The following is a 23926-nucleotide window of genomic DNA, read 5'->3' as shown; positions in this document are numbered from 1 at the left end:
GATTCCTTTTTTTTTCTTTTTTTAAGTTAAACCAAGTACCTGGGCTAAATATTGCATTCTAAAAAGAACCTTTGGTCTTGTTCCACAATATTCTTCTTCCCAAATATATATTCATAAAAGCTAATAATGGCATAAGTACAGATTCAAAATGATCCGCTTCATCGACATTGGTAAAACAGACAAAGTAAGGTCATTTTTTGGTCAGTTTAGGTTATTAGCTATATAGGGATCATGATTTGTAAGTTGATATTTTTCAACAAATTAGAAGCATTTGCATGGCAGGTAGAAGCCCTGGCGGCTGCAGCAGTGTGATTTTCCTTAGTTCCCTCTCATGCTGCCAGAGCCTGAGGTGTCCAGCTTCAGCCTGAAAGTCTGGAAGTCTCCAAGGACATTTTGCTTTCTCTCTTCCTAGCCCGTGAGATGTCTCCCTCCAGGTCCAACAAGGCTTTTAGCAAGCTTTGGGATTACAATAGCAATCCCTAGGGTAGGTGTCTTGAACTTCCTCCTCAAAACCTGAACCTAGATGGCCCAAACCATCACCTTTCTAAAATTACAGTGAGAAATCAAACAGCAGAGCACGGTCACCCAAGTGGAACTTACACAGAGCATTAAATCTGTCATTGCCTGCTCTCATAAAGGAGTCCTGCCGAATATTAATGACCATCAGAAAATAGAACTCTAACTTTTTTTATCTCACTCAAAAGTGGCATTTTACTCCAGTATGTGCCTCTTGTGTTTCAGCTGTAAGGAGTACAAGAATCTGAATTCCTTTTTTGCCATCGTCATGGGACTAAGCAATGTTGCTGTGAGCCGCTTGGCACTAACATGGGAGGTAAGCTTCAGCTGAGATCCAGCTGCGACTTTTGCCTTAAGAGTCAAAACACAGGCTCACCAGTGAGCCTTTTTTTATAGAAATATCACTCATGTTTGTATTAACAATGGGGAAGGTGGGACACTTTGAGGGAGGTGACCTGTCTCCTTTTGCCTCAGAGTGTGAATTTTAAAAGGCACTGTCCTTTTGTAGAGGGGGGAGGGGATGAGGGGGTCTCAGCTTCCTGGACTATACAATGTAAATAATAATAAGTCTAGTTCCTAGGTATAGCACTGCTTGGATGACTTCATCTTGCTCATAGATCCTATTGTTCTCTGAGATGTCTGCTTCTTGCTTTTTAAATAAGCCTTATCTGTAATTAAGAGAGGACAGAAGATCCATTTTTATCCCAGTAGTCATTTTGCTCCTGGAAGAATTAACCAGAAGGCCAACAGTTTGGCCCAGCTGAGTACCAAGTATCTCCTAACTACCTAGCAGACCTCTCTGTGTATGGAGGAGCAACAGTTGGCTAGAATTCGGTTTGGTGCAAAAGTTATGCAGGTGTGTCGTGAATTTCTGTAGCAAATACAATTAATGGTTTGTTGATAGTTGGTTATTTGTGCTAGAGAACAGCTTCATTTTTCATTAGCTAGGTACTCAAAATATGCCTGACCCCTTACATGTGGTATGTAGTCAAAGAAATATTAATCTCTAATAGAACATACACACGAAAATAGACTCTTTCTAAAAATAAAAAAGTATGTGTTAAGTGGGACACAAAAAGAGAGCAAGGAGTAGGTAACACAGATCTTAATTTGCAGTGATGCTGTAAAAAGGCACCAAAGGCAGCTGTTTGCATCTCTAAATGTTTTCCTTGAAACATTTTCTTCCCTACTTCCCTCTTGAAACTGTTTTCTTTCTCTGTTCCTCCTCAATGTTTCCACTGTTTATAGGACAGGTCCTCACAGGTCCTTCTGTCTTGGGTTTCTCTGAAAATTCCCAGCAGCTCATCCCCTGAATATAGGAATGAGGGAATTGGTGAGGCCTGCATGCCATTTGGCTGGGTCATCTTCCAGCTAGGAAAAGTTAGTGCTGCCAATAAATCTAAGCAATGAAGCCAGGGTGCAAGCCTCCCCTTCTTGTAGCCCAGAGCTCTTGGAATCTTTGGAGATCTAGGGTTCCCTCTCAGAGAGTCTGCTTTCCCCAACTTGTTTCCAGCTCTTAACTCTCTCACGGAGTCCAGATGGTTTGGGAAATCAAAGAAGGTATAAAGCCTCATGGGGTCCGGGAAGGCGAGGTATAGGTGCACATAACAGCAGCTAGACATTAAGGCCGTGGCATGGGGGAAACACTCTCAGAATCCCCTTTCCTGGTCTAAAGAGAGAAATAGGAGGCTGCTTGGGGGGGCGTGGGGGATAGGCAGCAAAGGGAGAGAGTTTATCGGCCAGTCCTTCATTCCACAGGGAGAGGAAGGAGCACATCCGCCTGTGAGCTTGTGTTTCCATCCTTGCGTATTGCTGAAAAGAGGAGAGTCACCTTTCATCATTTATAAGCCTTTATCTCTTAAGGTGAAATGTAATTGGATCATTCTGTAGGAAGAGCTTTCATTCTTAAGCGTCTTTGATTTGGGTTTATCTGCCTGGACTTGCCAAGACCCTCCCAGGTGCTTCCCACACGACAACAGTGAGTAGCAGGATGGCAGCAGGAGCAACGCGAGAAATCGTGCCTGCCCTCTGGGAACTAGAAAACACGTGTGAGACAGTCAATGAACAAAACAGAAAATAGAGTGAAGCCACGCGGCAAAGGGAATGGTCCACCATAGAGGGGAAAGACCCATCTGAGATAAAGTCAGTGGGAGTAAGAACCCAGAGCCGAGTTTCTCGGCCTCAGTGGTGTTGACACTTCAGGCAGGATCATTCTTTGTTGTACGGGGCGGGGCGGGGCGGGGGGGTGGGGGTGATGTCCTGCACCATGTAGGAGGCTTAGCAACACCCCTGGCCTCAATCTACTGTATACCAGTAGCGCCTCTCCCTCCATCCACCCCAGTTGTGACAACAGGAAAGGTCTGTAGACATCACCAAATATCCCTGGGTGTGGGTACAAAACTGCCCCCAGTTGAGAACCCCTGCTCCGAAAGCATGGGATGTGGATAGGTAATAGTATTAAGACCCACATGTTTTATTACCATATGCACTCCAGCTTTTGACCCAAAAGTCAGCTAAGCGCAGAAAGAGAACTAGAGTGATAGATCTAACCAAAAATGTCGTTTGCTCCTGATTTTGTAAATTGTCTTTGTTCACGGAAAGTTATCGCCTAGCATGGTGATCTGGACACTCCGTGGAGCATGAGACCCTTGTATCCCTTGATGCCCATCCCAGCCTTCATCCCTTTGAACTTCTCCCGCTAAACAAGGATATCAGGTTTCCCTGATACCCAACTTGAAAAGAGGCACTAGGACAATGAGTTTAGAGGTTATAAGGAGACTAGTTCCTAGAAACAATATAAGATGGTTTACAGTGTTCAAATGGGAATATGACAAACCCATTCAGAGAAGAGAGAAAAAGAAGAGAGAGGAGCTTTGGGGTGGATTGCAGAGGCCTGATGGGGTGAGTCAGTTGTTGATGGTAGACTTCACCGCATGAAGCAGAGCTGAGCGGGGCATTCAAGGCCCAGGACTTGGTCAGCGCTTCCACGGTCTCGGGATGGGGGACATCACGGTGCTATGTCTTGGTGTGACCCTGTTAGAAGAGAAAAGTTCAGCTTTACTATAAGCTCAGGACCTAAGCAAAGTGAGAACCAATAGATTGAAAGATGATTCATCATTGACCTATGGTGTAAATGTGCGGTATTGAATCATATGCCAAAATATAACCATGAGAAATTACTAAATTGATAGAACTATCTATTTTTGTATTATAGCAAGGCAGAGAAATCCTGTGGGAGAAATGCTTGTGTAGGAAAGCATAGCTCATATGATAGAGGCAATAGAAAAGGAGGCAGGAGATGTGAATTACAGAGGCTCTGACCATCGTCAGCTGTGTGACTTTGGCATGTCATTTAATCTATGAGGTTTAATTTCTTCCGTCTATAAAACACAGGTTTAATCTAGTCAAATAACTATGTATTGAGCACTCAACTATGTACCTGACACTCTTTTAGGCCCTCAGGATATAGCAATAAACAAAACTGATAAAAATCCCTGTTCTCTCGTAGCTTACGTTGTAAAGGAGGAGGAGGGTTGAACCTAGGTAGTTTCTAAAACTGTTAATCCTAATATTCTCTGGTCTAAATTCCTAATTGTGGTAATGCGAGAGTTTAAAGCAGTGGAGGGTTAATGCCAAACCACTTGTAGTCTGGGAATGCAGCCCTCTTTATGAATAACCCATTTCAGAAAACATTATGAAAGCAGTTAAGACCAAAGCATCCATAGTTAGTTTTGGTTCAACTAGGTTAAGACTTTTAAAAGACGAGTTCTCTAAGATTATCCTCAAATGACAAGACAGATTACAGTCTGGCCTGTCTTAGAGATGTTTGATTAAGAGCCAAAAGTAATAATCTCCCCTAGAAATGGTAACACATGATACATGTCTAGATATTGAATCTGACATATGAGTGTGGCATTTTCATTTCATTAACAGAAACTGCCAAGCAAGTTCAAGAAGTTCTACGCGGAGTTTGAAAGTTTAATGGTAAGTGACAGTGGCTCCTTTATTCTGTTCACTGTCTGCATTAATCCAATTTCTGATTAGCTGAATTGAAGCTCTCATTTCAGAAATTTTATCTGTCCTTGTATGACTTTAAGAAGTTTATGATCCCATTTTAGTGCTGCTAAAACAAGCATGTCCGACTAATGAATGGCACCCTCAGGTACTCACTTAAAGAGGACTTATGTCCCACCTAAGGTCAATTTGTGTAACTAAGAAAAGCAGTGTAATGGGATCCTTTCCATCTAGCACAGGTTAGCTAGGGATTGGAAGCTGCATTTTCCTCGGCTTGCCAAAATTATTTTCCCCCATTGGCTGGGAGGTGTTAACGGACAGAAAAGGAGTGAGTGGGACTTGGCAGGAGTGATGGAGGGTTTCAGAGAAGGCAAGTCGGGACTGGCTATGCAAGGCAGGTAGGAGGGTGAGCTGGGCTCCCAGGAAGGAGGCTGTGCTTCAGGAGAAAGAAGGGGAATCTCGCAGCTGGGGGGTTGTTTTACATTTCATACGGGCTCTCAAAGGGGATCTCTCCCCTGGATCCCTAGAGGCGTATCTCCCTTTCAACGAAAAAAGGAAACAAAAAGTAAATTATTTCCATGTGATACAGGAAGTTGTTTTAAAACAAAAATCAATTTGTTTAACTGAAGCCACCTTTCTTTTGTAGCTACACTTGATTCACAAAACTCCCTGACTGGGAGATGACAAGGCTGGGTGTGTTGGGAGGTAGAGGGGGTGGTGCACGTGTCACAAGTCATTAACCAGGATCTCTTTGTTTCTCTAAAGGATCCTTCAAGAAACCACAGGGCCTACAGGCTGACGGTAGCCAAGCTGGACCCTCCTCTCATCCCCTTCATGCCTTTGCTCATTAAAGGTAATTCCAAGGAAATGCACAGGCCGAGTCAGTGGTGAGTGTGTGGGGAAGAAAATGAACAGGAGCCTAATCCGATTGACCTCCTTGGGAAGAATGAGCCCATCTTTCCACCTTCCTCATCATCTCCCCTCAGCCCTGACTTTTCTGAAAGGGTTGGAAAGATTATTGGAGGAGCAGGGATCTGTGCGTGGTTTGAAAGCCTTGATAGTGCAACAGAGGGTTAGTTTGGAAATTTCACTAATAAGCTCAGGGAAAGTGCTTTAGAAACTTAAACACCTAACATAAAAGGAACTATTATCGGCTTTTTCCAACTGCAGTGTCATGCAAATCCTCCAGCATAATCTAATGTGCTATTCTGGTTTCTTAGTATGACATATTTCTGTTAGTGATTTGAATGTGACTTTTATTTCTTTGCAGATATGACATTTACTCATGAGGGGAACAAGACATTCATTGACAATCTAGTAAACTTTGAAAAAATGGTACGTATGGTATTATAACCTTAACCATGATGTTTTTTAAAAATAAAATTTGCATTTGTACTAATAAAGGAAATAATTTCCATATATGCTGCCATGTTAAAAAGCTAGTTACACATAAAGGAGCTGTGGAAATATTCAGTTCAAATTGGCTACCTCTTTTAGTCTGTCAGTTCTCTTTTGTGAAATTGAATAGTATTTGTGCGGCGGCTCACAGCAGCGGCTAGCTTTTATGCTGTGTGCTTCGTCCTTAGCTGCCTGTTGCTAAAATGCACGAATGTTTCAGAGTGACTTCCGTGTTGTTGTTTTGTTGTAAGGTTTGTGGAGCTAGACTGCCCCAGGATGCCTTCGAAATGCTTATCTGCTGAGGCTGACTTTAGTGCATGTAGGTAAAAGGCAACTCTACAGAGGATCTTTATTATACAGTAGTCATCTGAGTGTGTATTGCTTATTCCAGTAAAGTTCACCCAGGTTCAGAGTGGGAACTTGAAAATCTTCATAACCAAAAACAAATTTTTTTAAGTAACAGTTGTGTGGAACTGGCACATAGTCACTATTTTCCAGCCTCCCCCCACCCCCCAGAAAAAGCATTAGTTACTTTGCAGTTTCTTTTCTTATCTTCTGTGAAGCAATAAGGCAGGTCTTGCCAAAGCCTTTCTTTAGCGACATAGCGCACGTTCACGGAATGCTCCATTGTCTTCTAAATCCTTTGGCTGCAGCCCGCATGGATGGGGTGGTAGGGTGTTATCTCTGTGTGGGTGAGAATGTGCCCGGGGTTCGCTTTGCAGTGATGGACGTGGCGCTACAGGAAAAGCTCAGAACTCAGAGTTCAGGAGACACGAGGGTCAGTTCTCCTCTTCATCCCTTTGTAGCTGTCCCTTAAGTTCTCCGTGGGTCAATTTCCCCAACAGAAAATGGGGATTGTGGTCACACCATCTACCCCTGGGGATTATTGGTGGGTCCAGAGTATTGAAGGCTTCCTGTAAGCCATACAGCGTTGTAAGCATTCTTATCAGAAAACTGTTCTAATTGTTTCCTGAAATCCAGCTACTACGTGTGACTGACTCCAGAATTCAAAACATCCTGCAGTCATCCTGTAAGGATCATACCATTCAACTTTGGGGATGAGCATATTGCAAAGCCCAGCCTGGTAAAGAACTGCAGCAAGTGCTGGGCACTATGTCCCGTGTCTTAAGCTTCTTAGGAAATAGCACATGAGTCCACACTCCTCAGAGACACCCTGTACTAGAGGGCAAATATTTCTCAGCAGTCTTCTCCTCCACCCCGCACACCAAGGGTAGGGTAGGAACATCTCTATTACTGTGTTGGTTTAATCATTCTATGATCAAAGTAAAAACATTCTTTGCTCACTTATTAGTATGGAGAATTAAACATATTTCCCTGATTTCTCAAAAGAAAACTTGTTGTCCAGAAATGAAATATTTAGCAACTAGGTAAAGAACCTTCCGGATCACTTAGGCAGAAATACAGACCAAGGGGTGGCTAAGCCAACCATCTGACTGTAAAATATACGTGTGCACAGAGGCGTAGAAGTCAGAGTTTCCTAAAGAGTTGACTGAGCTTTAGAACTTTTGATTGTTAAAGTTAACTAAACAGAACAAACAAGAACAGCAAAAATATCTGTCGAGGAGGATGAAAGCTGTTTTATCTGGGTTTTTAGATCTTGGTGTGTCTCATCCATAACCTGGGAAGGAAGTCAAGATCGTATTCAGTGGATGTTAAGCGAGTTCCCCTTCCCTGTTTCTGTACTTCGTGCCCACAGCAGTGGATTCTGACATGCCTGTCAGTGAGGAGAGAGGTCCTTCACATCCTGCTCTGAGAAAGTCCACTTCTGATTGCAAGCAACTGTAAAGCTAAGATAGCAGTTCAGCTGCAACAGTGGAAACCTAAGGTAGCCAAGGCTTAAGCAGGATAAGTCTATTCCTTTCTCACTTAAATGTCCAAGTATGGAAGCTCTGCCCCAGGAAGCAGTCAGGGCTCCAGCCTTCTCCTGTCTTGCCATTTCACCATCCACATGATCCAAGATGGTGGACCACCACCACCCCCATTTCAGCTAGAGGGAAGGGAAAAGGAAAAACGTGAAGACCTGCTTCTTCCATGTAAGGATGTGACCTGGAATCGCACTCACCCCTTGGCTCACATTTTATTGGCCAGAAGAAACTTAGTCCCATGAAAAGAAAGTTAGTTAGAATATGTAGTTCTTATTTTGGGTATACATGTGCCCCACTCAAAATTAGGGGGTTCTATCACTATGAAAGAAAAGGAGAGAAAGGATACTGAAAAAATACTGTTCTCTGCTCCGGCAGTGATCAATTTTACTTCATTTGAGAAATCATACCATGAGAAAGTGGGATTTTACAGTTGCCCTTCCATGAGTTAGGTGTTACTGAAAAATGAACTGGAATTTCAAAAAGATTTGATTATGTTCTTTAAACCAGGCTTAGACCACCTGGCACTTGTTGCCAACTTTCCAACCTTTTCTCCCCATAAACTAGCCCACCCCTGCCCCCATACCACCACCACTTACAGCTCCCACTAGTGGCTGGTGTTATTACTGCATTCCTGGGGAAGGATGTGTCTGTCTCCCTTTTCAGGTTCATGTCCGTGCAGCTCCCCAGTCAGTCATCATGCTCACCAAGGTTGGCAGCCTTTGTGGGGCTGATAGGCTGTATCCCCTGAGGCAGCCCCTGCCAGGGGCAGAAGTCACCAGGGTAGTCGGGAACACAGATGTCTTTTCTTGGTGGCAACACTGCACAGTCACAGTGAACTACCATGCCAACCCTAAGTGTTTTTATTTTGAACCTCTTCACCCTTGAGGTATGAAATGAGGATTAGAGAATTTGTTGCGTATTGGTTTTCAGGATTTATGCGTATGAACAAAAGAGAATTCACACTCTGATCCTTATGCCAAAAAAAAAAAAAAAAAAAAAGCAGACATTCTTTCCTTTGGGGGGAACATAAAGGAATATTCAAAAAAATGTTTGAATAAAGCCCTTTGTAGCTTTCTACGGCATACATGAATATTTATAACATTTAGGAAGTAGACTAGCAATGGATCAGAGGATAATATGCTGGCCGGCTGCCACTACCCCAGGCTGCATGAAGCATGCTGATAGCGGTGCTGCTGTGTTAGGAGGTTGGTTCTATTTCAGACACACCCATATTTAGGTGGATTTATTTATGAATATTATTTTAAGATAGTCATTTTATTTGGAAAGAGAAGCCTAAGGCAAACTTTATACTTCTGGAAACATTAATAGAAGCTAATTCATAAAGGAAGAGAGATGTTTTGAACCCTTATATTTTTGTATCACTAATCATGCCGTTACATTATTAGCAACAATTTGTCTTCTGTCATCAATAACATTATTACAAGATTCACGGTGACAGCACTGGACTTATATCAAGCTATGGAAAAAAGAATCTCCAAATAAAAATCTTTAGGTGTTCAAATCCACCCAATTCCCAGACCTTTCCAACACAATAGAAATCTACCAAAGGACTTTGAAAGTTTACTTCTTTATATAGAATACATGAACTGGGCTGAATGCAGATTTCCCAAAGGGTATGTTTTTTCAAAACAATTAAATATGTGTAGTGTGTCTAGGCAAAGAATTTTGCTAGGAAATATAAAGAAATCCAAAAAGTAGTCCTTGGCTTTAGGAGATTATATGCAGTTAAGAAAATAAAACATAAATACATGAAGTATTAAAAATCAATAAAGGGTATAAACTAGTTCAAAACAGTAATAAAAGAGATGTCTCAGTAGAGAAAAGACAGTCTCTACAGCAAGTTGTGTTAGGAAAGCGGGGCAGCCGCATATAAATCAATGAAGTTAGAACACTCCCTCACACCATACAGAAAAGTAAATTCAAAATGGCTTAAAGACTTAACTATAAGGCATGACACCATAAAATTTCTAGAAGAGAACATAGGCAAAACACTCTCTGACATAAATCGTAGCAATGTTTTCTTAGGTCAGTCTCCCAAGGCAATAGAAAAAGCAAAAATAAACAAATGGGACATAGTCAAACTTATAACCTTTTGCCCAGCAAAGGAAACCATAAACAAACAAAATGAAAAGACAACTTACGGAATGGGAGAAAATACTCGTAAACGATGTGACCGACAAGAACCTAATTTCCAAAATATGCAATTCAATAACCGGAAAACAACCTGATCAAAAAATGGGCAGAAGACCTAAATAGACGTTTCTCCAAGAAAGACATACAGATGGCTAACAAGCACGTGAAAAGATGCTCAACATTGCTAATTATTAGAGAAATGCAAATCAAAACTACAGTGAGGTACCACCTCACCCCGGTCAGAATGGCCATCATTAAAAAGTCTACAAATAAATGTTGGAGAGGATGTGGAGAAGAGGGAACCCTCCTACACTGTTGTTGGGAATGTAAATTTGTACAACCACTATGGAGAACAGTATGGAGGTTCCTTAAAAAACTAAAAATAGAGCTACCATATGATCCAGCAATCCCACTTCTGGGCATATATCCAGAAAAGATGAACACTCTAATTAGAAGAGATACACGCAACCCAGTGTTCATAGCAGCACTATTTACAATAGCGAAAACATGGAAGCAACCTAAATGTCCACTGACAGATAGATGGATAAAGCAGATGTGGTATATACAGATATATAAAATATTATATATATATATAATAGAATATTACTCAGCCATAAAAAAGAATAAATTAATGCCATTTGCAGCAACATGGATGGACCTAGAGATTATCATACTAAGTGAAGTAAGCCAAAGACAAATATCATATGATATCACTTATATGTGGAATCTAAAAAAATGATACAAATGAACTTATTTACAAAACAGAAACAGACCCACAGACATAGAAAACAAACTTATGGTTACCAATGGGGAAGCAGGGTGGGGGAAGGGATAAACTGGGAGTCTGGGATTAACAGATGCACACTACTGTATATAAAAAAGATAAACAACAAAGATTTACTGTATAGCACAGGGAACTATATTCAATATCTTGTAATAAACTGTAGTTGAAAAGAAAAAAGAATATATTTACATATATATGCATAACCGAATAACTTTGCTGTACACCTGAAACAAACACAATACTGTAAATCAACTATACTTCAATTAAAAAAAAAAAAGATGTGAAAAAGAAAAACGCAAAGAGAGGTAACTTCCTGTATCAGAGGAAAATAAAACCATGTTAAATACGATATAATATAATCAAATCCAGACTTGTTACCCTGAGTACCCATCCAGCCTCATCTCACACTTCATCTACTCTGTATTCAGTACAAGTTGGTGAGACCAACCTTCTTTCTTTTCCTTTCTGCCTCAGGGCCTTTGCACTAGCTGTTACCTCTGCCCGAAATTGTCTTCTTTCGGTCTTCACCAGTCTGACACTTTCACATCATTCAGGTCTCAGCTCATGTGTCCCTTCTCCAAGTGGTCTTCCCTGACCATCCTTCAAATATTCTTCTACCATCCACACCTTGCCAGACAGCTGGATCTCAACAGATAACCTTGCTTTGACAGCTGGTTTCACATTCTAAGATGATCTTTATTGCCTCTTCATTGCCTGTCTTCTCCACTAGAATGTAAATGTCCTAGACCAAGTATCTTATCCGTTTGGTTTCTCTAGCACCCAAAAAGGTGTCTGGCATATCATAAGTATGCAAGAAGTACTTGAGTAAAAGAATAACCCAATTATATTCCGGTGTTGGACTTAGTGAGATAGGACAGTACACTAAAGCCTTTATAAAGGAATTTATGTAACAAAGATTTAATCCAAAAGCATTTTCTATTTTATTAGAAAATCTGATTAAGCAGAATGTCCCAAGCATTTTATATTACCGATACCTTATGCAAAATGGCTCCCTTAGCTTTCTGTTCCTCACTGGACACTATTCTGTCTACCCTCCTCCCTGTGGTGCTAATTGTGTCAGTCCTTCAGTGTCCTTCCCTGCGTGCAGAGATGCACAATATTCTGCAAGCGCCTGCACAGACACCTGAGCTGCCATGTCCCCATGGCCATCGTATGTACAATATACCATGAGCATCATGCCTGTTACATGCTTGTATCTGTATGTCACTCACCTCTGGGATGTTAAAGATCCATAGGACAGGACAGGGGCCAGGGTTCTTCCTCAGGGACACATACGGTGAAGACTGGCTCAGCTCCTGGGCCATTTTATCTTTCATCTCTGGTCCTCACCTTGCATTTAATTCCACTTGGTTGCTGTCATGGGCACAGTCTTTGCAGGTGAGAGACAGATATATTTCTAGATATACATGTGGAAAAAAATTCTTGTCCCCAGTATATGAGGGTCTGAGTGAAATAACCAGAATGGTGTGAATGTGGTTTTACACATGGTACGCAAGGAGTAGTTGACTGAGATCCTAGATTTGATAGGCATATGGACGGGGGCAGAGTCCAATGAGTAGGGGCAGAAAGAAGAAAAGAAAAAGCAATTTACAAACATTAAGAACAAGGAGGGCAAAGATCTCAAGGGGCAACAGAAGGAAAGACAAAAACCCCTGAGGGCAGGCGTTTAGAAGACGCCTGACATCTGGGATCACCTTCTCAAGGGACCTGGAGCAGAGAGAGAGTGTGGCCTAAGAAGAGGAAAGCTGGTCTGACAGCTGGCTGTGCGTAGGAGGTTGGGAGAGGAACAGTGCACGGTGGTATTGCCTGGAGGGCCTGCTGGCCTGAACTTGAAAAACAGACATAAAAGTCCACTCCTCTTCAGGGACAGGAGAGCTTAGACGGGGCACAAGAGTCTGTACAGAGCTGGCCAGAAAAGCCAGAGACGGCTGGGGAGGCCTGGTGGGTCATCGACCATCTGGATAGGAGTGAAGGTGTAAGATGGCCAGCCTGCCCCTGAGGGGAGGGTGCCACAGAAGGTAAATGGGGAGGCCGGGGCCCCGAGGACCCCAACTGAGAAGAGCCCCCTCTGACCCCTCATTGGATTCAAGGAGAAGGAATTACTTGCGTCTGAGCTTGAGGGGGATTTGTGTTTGGGACCACAGCCTCAGGGCCTCTCTCCTGGGCCAGGCTCAAGTGCGTACAGCTGGCCACTCCCTCTCTGGACAGCACCTCTGTGCTGGTCACTCTGCAACTCAGGCCCCAGGCAGGACATCTGCTTCTAAGTCGCTCTGTTTTCAGCTTGATAAAGAAATAAATACCTGGCACAGTGTCACTGGGCATGCGCTGTCTACGCCTTCATCCAGATCAGACTCTCACATTGGTCAGCTGTCCCGGTGAGCTGCCGAATAGGACAGGCCCAACGCCTGGGAAGTGCCCTTAAAATGGTTGTTCTTGTTCAGAATCATTCACCAGGTTGTATGCGAGTTCTTTGGACTCCTCTTGCAAATTTTCTGGAAGTTTGAAATTACTTCCAAATAAATACGTAAACACTGAAGAAAAAAAAAAAGAAGAAGAAGAAGAAATAAATACCTGAGGGTAGTTACAGAAGCCTTCTCTTGCTACCTTATTTTTCCTTTCTGAGCTTCCCCGTATGAGTTCACGTCCAGAGAGAGAATCATCAGCTTTCAGTTGGGTCCACCTCTCAGCCCTGTAAATGAAAAACTGTATGAACATATTAATTCTTGCAAATAAGCTCTGAAAACCTGTACTTAGAATTAGTCCCAAGGAAAGTGGTGGCTGTGGGAAATTTGGAATGTGGATTCCCAAGGGGAAGCCTGGCATTCTGACCGTGGACCGCTTTCTTGGCTAGCATCCTCCAGGGCAGGCTGACGAGCAGACCCTAAGGTGGGGCTTTCCAGCAGGGGGTGGGGCTGTATCAGCGTCAGGTCAGGTGTGAAGAGGGGCTCACACTGCCCACCTGCACTGATTCAGGCGCCTTCTAAAGGAACACGTTCCCCTCACCTTGCCCCTGAATTACATATCACTGTTTTAACAAGCCAGTTACTAATAGGAGTGTGTCATAACCTCAGGTTTGCTGGGATGGGGAAAAAAAAAAAAAGATGAGAAGCTCTGCTTTGGAGTGATCAGGTGTTTTCCCACTGGCCTGGCATGGTAGGAAAGTTGCCTGGCCCGCTCCAGGCAGGCCAACCTGCTCTGGCAGCGCCACAAAGCCTAGGGTATAACTTTTGGCTTCATCCCTGCTGTGGCAGTTGGATAATAAAGCCTATGTCTTTTAACCTTAGTTGCTGCCAACCTTCACTGGAAACAGCAATGAATAAACAGTCCTCTGCTGTCAGAAATGACATGTGAGGCTTAAGCCTGCGCAAGAATAGAAAGACGAACTGGATGGCTTTTAGTGGAGATAAATGCAAAATCCTCCACTTTGGTCCAAGAAACCACCTGCGCATCTCTAGAGAAGGAAGCTCAGTGAAGGGGGCTGAGAGGTTTAATTCACTATAAGTTCAGATGTCAGCAGTGTGGCTCTTTTTAAATCGTGGACTTCGATGTGTAGCATCATCTAGATCAAGGAAGGAAAATCGTGTTTCTTCTGCACTCTATGATTTGCTTAGTGTAGGGCACCGCGCTAGAGACCATCCACAAGAGACCTGAAACTTACGAGAAACTGTTGAAGAAAGTGGGAAAATTTAGGCTGAACCAGAAAAGACTCGGGGGTGAAGAGATGTCCGTGATAGCTGTCTTCAAGTATTTGAAGAACTGTCCCGTTAAAGCGGAACTAAACACATGTGTTGTGGCTCCAGAGCTCAGAACTAGGATTAGTGGGGTGAAAAGCAAAGGGGGATAGGGAGGGAGGGTGGGAGGGAGGCGCAAGAGGGAGGGGATATGGGGACACAGGTATACATGTAGCTGATTCACTTTGTTATAAAGCAGAAACTAACACACCATTGTAAAGCAATTATACTTCAATAAAGATGTTTTAAAAAAAAAAAAACATTGTAAAGCAATTATACTCCAATAACGATGTGGAAAAAAAAAAAAGAAAAGGGACTTGGACTCAAAATGATAAAGAAACGTCCAGTAGTCATACATGTCTAAAACTGCAAGGGGCTGTCCTTGGAGGTGATGAGCTCCTCGTTGCTGATGCCTTTAAACGGTGGGGAGCCATTATTTGTAGGCAGGCTTTGATGGCCTTAGGCCCCTGGAGACAAATGAAGAAGGGGCCTTCTGAAGTCTCCTTCTGCAGCCCCAGGAAAGCACCTTGTAGCTGTTAGCAGCGTATTAAATATTGCATGTGTCAGTGGGTGCAAAAGAGGGTGGGGTTAGAAAAATCAAGTTAACCCTTCTTTGGCCTTGTGAAAGCATTCTGTAACTGCACTGACCAGCAGTGCTAGCGGAGTCCGGGTGCTGTTACGGAGGGTTTACATATTACATTATTGTGCAGCCGCCTCAAAGGGAAAGAATGGGCCTCATTGCAAAGCCAGATTTGGATCGCAAAGTTAAACTGAAGTTATCTTTGAGTACAATTAAAAGGGATACGTCAAAATTAAAACCATTGTTAAAATTAATCAAAGATTTAGAAAGGTAGAATGAACTCCAGAGCTGGAAATTACTGATTGAAACAATTGTTCTCACGTTTTAAACTGCATAATGAGCTAAAAATTATGAAGCCTCAGAGTATAGCTGTAACGAGCAGTCCAAAACCAAAGTCAGAAGGAAATGTTTTAGCTTTCAGAACTAAAAAGCAGAACAATTACTCCCTACAAAATGGTATAGGAAGAGGTTTCTGACCCCTGCTAATTGTTTTATTATTCTTTGGAGGGGCATACTGGCAGCATTTCCCAGGGTTTTCAGTAATTACACTCCATTCAATATCTGAAGAATTACAATAATTCTACACGGAATATACTTGTGCCCTTCAGATGCAAAGCCTTTGGAGAAGTGAAAAAACAACTTAAAGTAAATTAGCAGGAAAATTATCGTAGTTACTGTTTATTTCAGGGCTCCATATATCAGAGGCTAATTATACATTGTATGTTACATTTTCTTGGAGGTATTTGTAATATATTTCTCATGCTGATCAACGGACGTGCTGGTTTGCAGGAACCTTTATGAAAGTGAAGTTCTAACTTTTCCAAGTGCCTCTTTGTGTATGAGAAATTGCCCAGTGCAGACAGATGTCACTTCACGCATGCCAGAGGCCTCAGAGCAGTAGTATTTAGTGAGGTATTATGAATGTTCACCTGTATATATTTGTAAAGTTCCAACTCTTCTATGAAAAAATTTCCCTGCCAAATAAGTTTTTTTGTTTGTTTGTTTGTTTTAACACTACATCAGTTCTCTCAGAGCCATTTTCTATATTTTGGCAAGCCAAGGTTCCAGGAGAGAAAAAAGCAAGGACTGGAATTAAATAGCCACTCAGAGATTAGAAAGTCTCTTTTCCTGGCTGGAGCCTTACCGATTTTCTGCTAGTGTTAGAATTAATCCACCATCTCTGCGGGACTGCCCTGAGAGCAAAAGTGTCCTGAGATGTTACACAGAGACTGGGGGTCCCCGTGTCCTGAGACGTTACACAGTTACCCTTAAAATACCATGAGCAAGAAATGTACGTAGTGGCTCAGAAACCATGCTTCAGTCTCACTGATATTTTTCCTTAGGTTTCTTGTCCTTCATTTCTTTCCTTCTTTCTTTTTTTGTTTTAAACTAAGTTGAGTGCAGTTCAAAAGGTTTCCTTATAAGTTTTTATGGCAACCAAAACTTAGAAATTGAGATCACTTAATGACAAAATTAACAAAGGTTAAATAAATTATGATCCATCCACATGACTGAATACCTGCTTATTTAAAAAGGATTTTAAAATGCAAATGGCATGAAAAAGAGTCATAATGCCATATGAGAAGATTCCGATCAAAACAAACATATGTATGTTATGACTTCCATTTTTTGAAAAACATGCTTATGTATTTTTTAAAGTATTAGAAGGAAATGTACCAAAATATAACTGAAGTTACTGTCTGAAACGATATTCTAAAATATGCATGTGTTAGTGTTATAATCAGGAAGGATGAAGAAGGGAGGAGGGAGGGAATCACATAATTAAGGTGAACATTAAAACACACACTTTTGCTGGAAGATGAGAAAGGTTAATAATGCATAGTGTATAGGAAAAATGAGGCGATAGAATATCTATGATTGTTCCGTCAATATCATCAAACACCTCATTATTGAGTCCTGTTTACTGTGAGGAACTTGACAAGCTAACCATTCTCCAGATCTAGAATAGTTACAAATTCTTTTGCAAATTCACAGTGACCTCAAGAAAGGATGGTAAAAACTAGTCCTGAGGAGTAAGGTCCATTCTCAGGAACAACAGCCTGCTTTTTACATCTTGAGGAACAAGCAATTAGACGAGAGTTATGCCACTAGTATTCCTCACCTGACAAATACCTTGTATGTGTGGGAGGGGGGCATGCGGGGGTGGGTGCCTCTTTCAAGTGATTAAACAGGTTATACGTCAACCAGTTGCCTCCAGATAATCCACATCTCAGAACCTGCTGTTTCTCGTGGTCCCAGGTATTGCTGAAATAAATAATGGTTTGTTTTCTTTTTTGGATTCTACACTAAGTTTACCTGCATTTCAGTTTTTCTTTTTATTCCTTTTAGCGCATGATTGCAAACACTGCCAGAACGGTGAGATACTGCAGGAGCCAACCCTTCAGTAAGTTAATGCTGCTGCAATATGGATCTTGGTGGCTAAGTCCTTTTCAGTGAGGCTACTGAGACATTCTAGAAGTCTGGACAATATTTGATGGTGTCAGAGACACTTTGGACCATGAATCCCATGGGATAGGGGCCTTGCATTTAAAATAACCATAAGAATATTATTTTATGAATGAACTTAGAGAATTCATCTGCTCTTTCCAGAATGGATAGACAACTAAGGCATGATTGCCAACAAATCCTGCCTCTAACCAACTCTCTTTATGACTCACTGCTTCATGTTGAGAAACTCACATCAACTCGTAATGACTCATTCTGTCGTTTATAAACTGGGAAAGATAATATTGATTGTCTCTTGGGGTGTTGCGAGGAGGCATTAATGTCTATAAACACATTTGTAAAAGGTCCCATAAGCAGGAATTCATATTGTATTTCTAGGTGAATTAAGGTGCTTTTCTTAAATCTGTACAAAAACTGGTATAATACAATGCTTTAATATAAAACCGTCACTAATAATAAATAGCAAGTTTAAACTGCTGGGAGTTAAGTTGCATCATCGCAGCAGATCACACTGCCAGGCCTCCTCTGCACTGGGACTTTGGGTAGGGGCTGGAGCTTTGGCTCCCTCCAGCTGGTCTGGGAGTGAGAAGGTAGCCCCTGTAAAGTTTTGTGCTAATAACGTCATTGTATGAGTCAGTGAAGTCATTGGACTCATTAGCTTAACATGATAATTTGACATGGACATGACTGGGAGGCTACCAGTACCATCCCCTCCAATAAACCTAGTGCTCAGAGACTAAACGCTTTTTGTTTTATTCATCAGAGCTATCTTTGCTCTTCCTAGCACAGGACTGGCCCAAAGCGAGGGTCTGCTAACACAGGATGCCAGAACTGCTAAACGTTCATTTTTTAATGCCCGGAGGGGGAAATCTAGGAAAAATAGTCTTGACTTGGGGAGCAAGATCTTTAAAAAATTGATTCAAATGATTATGCCTCCACTTCCTTCCAAAAGGTGCAGCCTTGCACCTCATCAACTGATCTTATGTGGATTCTGCCAGAATTAAAGTCTCTCCTATCTCTTCATCTAGTGATTTACTATATGTATAAAGACACGATCATAAGGCAGTTATACAAGTGAGTATGAGAATATATAAGTGATGCCAGTCTACACAACAAAGGTTTATAACCTAGAATCCATGGCCCTTCAGGGGGTTCTAGGAAATTCCTGAAATTAAACGCAAATGCTGTGTGCCTAAGAGGGTTCAAAGCCTTGAGAAGGTTCTCCATGAGGTCCAAGAACCGGAGAAGAAGCAAGATAGAATATATTTTGTTCTATAAACTTCTTTGGAAGTAAATCCTACATTCTCCTATATCTCCTAGAGACATGGGGGGAAATTTTATGTATATAAATCTCCACTGCATTTGTTGAAGTTATCAGTAACTGCTGGTAAACAACAGCTGCTTAGCTCTGAAGTCAAAAAAATCTATAGATAAAGCTATAAGAATAGATTCGTAAACATTGTGGGAATATGGACAATGTAATTACAGTATATTGTAAATGTAGAGTACACTGCCAGTGACAAGCGAGGAAATTAAACACTGTGGTATTATTTATATGTGATAATTATACTGATGAGTTTCTTCTTAGAGCAAGTGGGGGCCTTTGTATCTTTTCTCTGCTTTTCTGTGTTCAGACCTGCAGCACTCCCCTTCGCCCCTCATGCAGATGGCATTCTAATTGTCTTTGGGAGTGGTGTGTGGATCTAAAGAGAACAGATGGACTGCGGAAGGCAGTGTGCTATGGCGGAGAGAACACTGGTCCAGAGTCCAGGCTGGCTTGGCCACTCCCAGTGTCCCACACCAGGGATCCACGGGGCAGAGGCCACCCATGGACCATGGCCAAGCTGTTGGATCTAAACGGAGCTTTTTTTCCCTTTTATTGTGAAATAATGTCACCATTCAAAAATGGAAGAATTCCCAGGGAAGAAATCCAGATTTCTCATTTCTCTAGAAAAATAGGAAGATCTGGCAACTCAGGGTGCAGATTCCCACATGGCATCAGCATGCAAGAGCTGAGTAGTCACTTCTGAAGGGAACTGTGTTTCCAGTTCACCACTGGACCAGTTCACCAGTTCCAGTCAAATGGCCTTCCTCATTCATGTCTATTCCCTGTGTAGGGATCTGAGCATTTGATTCTTCTTTCAGCCTAGTTTTAGGGAAATTGGGTAACTTCAGATAGCTCTGCTGCTCGAGTGCCTTGGGGAGTGGATGAGAATAGAATGGTAATTGGGATTTCGGAACAAATCGCATCAGAGAATTGAAGGTCTGGCAGAAGTCATGCCTTCAGCCCGAGTTGATTTTTCTTTTTTTTTCTGAGTATGGACAGTCTCTAAGAACACACAATCTATGCAATAATGCTGTATATTGTATGCGAGTAATGAGGGGAGTCGGACTTACTAGTCTCACTTGCTTGCTTCAGTTCAGCCCAGGTGTTAAGTGCTTTTGTTAGGAGCTAATGAAAACTATGTCTTTTTGCCATTAGTCCTCATCTGGATCAAAGGGAGCAGAGATCAGAGTGTGAGACACAGGTGGGATGGCAAGGGCAAACAATTTTAATGTATAACCGGGGCTGTCAGGTGATGCTTTCACTTTTATTTGCTGCCTTTTCTTTTTTTTTTTTTTTACAATATGTAATGCAAAGGAAAATTATCAAAATATATGATTCCAGGGAAGAATAGGGTGGGAGGGAGGAGATGGAACATCCAAGTAGAAACATTTCAATGAATATAGCGTGTTGAAAGGTCTTGATGGAACCCAGGAATTCATGATAAAGGTAAAAGTTAGAGTAAATAAAGCTGTATCGTATATGCATATATTATGCAATGCTAATCCTGCTCTTTTCTCTTTCAACAGATCCTGATGCAGCTCAGGCTAATAAGAACCATCAGGATGTCCGGAGTTATGTACGACAATTAAATGTGATTGACAACCAGAGAACTTTATCACAGATGTCACACAGATTAGAGCCTCGTCGACCATAGACATTTAAAGTGCTCAGAACAATGGTTTGCCTCCAGTCCACAGTCTTTCAAAAATGCCATTTATGCTAGTACTGACTGTATTGTCACTAGAGAATTCTATAAAACAAGCAAAAACCCATCCTGAGACATCTCAGTACTGCATTCAGCTTACCAGCGTCATGACAAAAGAAGAAATTCTTTGACTTGCATACAGCTTGCACACCACTAGCTTAGGAATCCCCCGTTTGTAGTCACCATATTTTATTTCCAGTTGTGCCATCTTCTTTGCTGAAACATAAAATAAGACCAACATGAAGAGTATGGTAGAAATATCATTGTCAAGAGAAGTATCAAGCTCCTGATATTTTTTTCTAGGAGTGTTTACAGGATGAGATGTGCTACAAATGGTATTTATTTGGCTGCATCACTGGTGGTATAGTTTCATAATTTCTAACTCAACATTTTGATTTGAGCATGGGGTTTTTGGAAGGTGTTGAGGAATCCGTGTAACTCCAAATTAGAGGCTATATTCTTCCATCTTCATAGTCTTACCTCTGAAGGAATTGTACCTGACCACGTTACTATAAAACATTCTGGCTGTTTATGTAATTTAGGGAGGACTGGTCTGTAATTTCTGAATGACATATAGAATAATATTTATGTTTACAATGTAACTTTTTTAAACTTACAAATCAGGAGTACATATATAAGAATTCCACTGAGAAACTCCAAGGTTCTTAAAATTGCTAGCGTTAAGATTAAAAAAAAAAAATGACATTTCAAAAGAGCACAATATTCGGAAAACATTTTTCAAAATTATTTTCCGGGGCATTAAAAAAAACTTTACTATTGGCTAATTATTGTTACTGATTAAAAAAACCCACATATTTTCTGGACTTAAATGTTATTACAGATATCTTAATTTTCAGCAATTGTTTTGCACTTTCAAATAGATTGTAAATAGTTCATTCAATCAATGGTATAGAGTTATTTATTTGCTACATGATAGATATTGTGCCAAATAATTACTTTTTATTTATTTTATTTAGTATGTAATTTTGGAGTACATTTTTTCCTGTTTTCACAATTAGGCTACATTTAATGTGTAGGAATTGTATGTATGTATATCTTCTGTAAATAACAGCTACTATCTTCATTAAATATAATTGTGACAAGAAAAGGTGTGTTGTTCTCAATTCCTATAATATGGGAGAGATAACCATTTGGCATGATGGGATCTTGGATTTCTTTTAATTGAAATAAAATTCACATACTCTAAAAGTCACCTTTTTAAAGTGTACAATTTGGTGGCTTTTAATGTATTCATAAGATTGTTCAACCATCATCACTATATAATTCCAGAATGTTCTCCTTATCCCTTAAATAAACCCCATACCCATTAGCAGCCACTCCTCATTTTCATCTCCCACCAGTCCTTGGAAACCATTAATCTGCTTTCTGTCTCTGTGGATTTACCTATTCCGGACATTTTGTTTAAATGGAATCATATAATATGGAGCCTTTTGTGTCTGGTTTCTTTCACTTAGCACAATGTTTTCAAGGTCCATCCACATTGTAGCAGGTATCAGTACTCCATTCCTTTTTATGGCTGAATAATATTCCATGATATGGATATATAACATGTTGTTTGCCCATTTATCAATTAATGGACATTTGGGTGGTTGCCACTTTTCAGCTATTAGGAATACTGCTGCTACGAAGAGGCACTAGATTTTAGAGTTGCCTGTTATGGGTCCTACACAATTTCTCAGTGATTTAAGCGATTGGCATACTATTTGATGAAAAAATTTCCAAAATTATTTAATTTACGGACCCATGTCTGTTTTTTAATGTCAGCATTTTCCAGAGTGTATTCCAGACTATAATCTCACAAGTTCAGTAGAGAATGGACTTGAGGACACGGGGAGGGGGAAGGGTAAGCTGGGACAAAGTGAGAGAGTGGCATGGACATATATACACTACCAAATGTAAAACAGATAGCTAGTTGGAAGCAGCTGCATCGCACGGGGAGATCAGCTCGGTGCTTTGTGACCACCTAGAGGGGTGGGATAGGGAGGGTGGGAGGGAGGCGCAAGAGGGAGGGGATATGGGGATACATGTATACATAGAGCTGATTCACTTTGTTATACAGCAGAAACTAACACAACACTGTAAAGCAATTATACTCCAATAAAGATGTTATAAAAAAAAAATCTCATAAGTTCACAAGCTGTTCCTCCCAAAACACGCACAATTGCAGAGCAAAACACAAAACCAAGATGACATCTTCAAAAAATTTGGGAACGATAATATACCCCCTTAGAAATGATTCCCAGTGTTCATTAACATATTCAAGGCTCTGAGAAGTCCTGCTGTAATCCCTTTTATAAATTTATTTATTTATTTGTTTATTTATTTTTGGCTGTGTTGGGTCTTTGTTGCTGCGTGGGGGCTTTCTCTAGTTGCGGTGAGTGGGGGCTACCCTTTGTTGCAGTGCGCGGGCTTCTCATTGCGGTGGCTTCTCTTGCTGAAGAGCGCGGGCTCTAGGCGTGCGGCGTCAGTAGTTGCGGCACTTGGGCTTAGTTGCTCCGCGGCATGTGGGATCTTCCCGGACCAGGGCTCAAACCCGTGTCCCCTGCATTCGCAGGTGGATTCTTAACCACTGCGCCACCAGAGAAGTTCCTGTAATCCCTTTTAACATCCACAGTTAAAGGCCTCTTTGAGAAACACTAAGGCAGCCAAATGCCTTTCTGTGTTCATTTATGTAATCATTCAAGGTCCCCAGGTACAGGGGTGGTGTTTTATGCAATGTTATGCCTCCTATCCAGAGTTGGACACAAAGCCTAGGATTTACTAGAGAATTTTTAAAAGTCACTGAATAAATTTTATTGAAGTCATTATTTTTCAGAATTTTACTATCTCATAGACCTCAATATCAGCTGCAAAGTTTCCCTTATATGTTTCCCACCATTATGTAGTTTTCCTTTCCTTAGAAAATTTTAAAAGCTGACAAATCAAGCTGACAGCCTATCCCTTGGGCATCCTTGCTCTTGTTTACTCTTCCTTACTCCTATCTTAAAAGCTGGTATCCTACATGACAGCTCCTTTCCCCCAACTCCATGGTGACTGACCCCTTATGACCTTATTTTAATATAGCTTCCACATTATTCAAAATTAATACATATTCTCCCATGTATATTCCCCTTGGTCTTCCAAATGAGAATAACTATTGCTTTACTTAATAAAGATAAGAGATTTTTAATCATGTATGGCTTCTTTTTTTTTTTTTTTTTTTTTTTTTTTTTAAATGAGAGGTTTTTTTTTTTTTAATTTTTTTTAATATATTTATTTATTTTATTTTATTTTTTGACTGTGTTGGGTCTTCGGTTCGTGCGAGGGCTTTCTCTAGTTGCGGC

The 23926-nt window shown here is 41.2% G+C and overlaps 1 protein-coding gene across 1 annotated transcript in view; it reads left to right on the top strand.

Annotated features, from left to right (window-relative positions):
• The window catches only part of RAPGEF4 (Rap guanine nucleotide exchange factor 4), a 234095-nt gene extending 212896 nt beyond the window's left edge, over positions 1–21199 (top strand). The window contains exons 23-28 of the mRNA XM_068543910.1: positions 742–832; positions 4450–4500; positions 5296–5383; positions 5801–5865; positions 17434–17488; positions 20404–21199. Of these exons, the coding sequence (XP_068400011.1) occupies positions 742–832; positions 4450–4500; positions 5296–5383; positions 5801–5865; positions 17434–17488; positions 20404–20531 (478 nt within the window). The 3' untranslated portion in view covers positions 20532–21199. The remainder of the gene's footprint in view (positions 1–741; positions 833–4449; positions 4501–5295; positions 5384–5800; positions 5866–17433; positions 17489–20403) is intronic.
• The last annotated feature ends 2727 nt before the right edge of the window (positions 21200–23926 follow it).

The sequence above is a fragment of the Eschrichtius robustus genome, chromosome 5 (assembly GCF_028021215.1).
Source record: "Eschrichtius robustus isolate mEscRob2 chromosome 5, mEscRob2.pri, whole genome shotgun sequence".
NCBI classification, from domain to species: domain Eukaryota; kingdom Metazoa; phylum Chordata; class Mammalia; order Artiodactyla; family Eschrichtiidae; genus Eschrichtius; species Eschrichtius robustus.
This window is presented reverse-complemented; position numbering and strand designations above follow the sequence as displayed.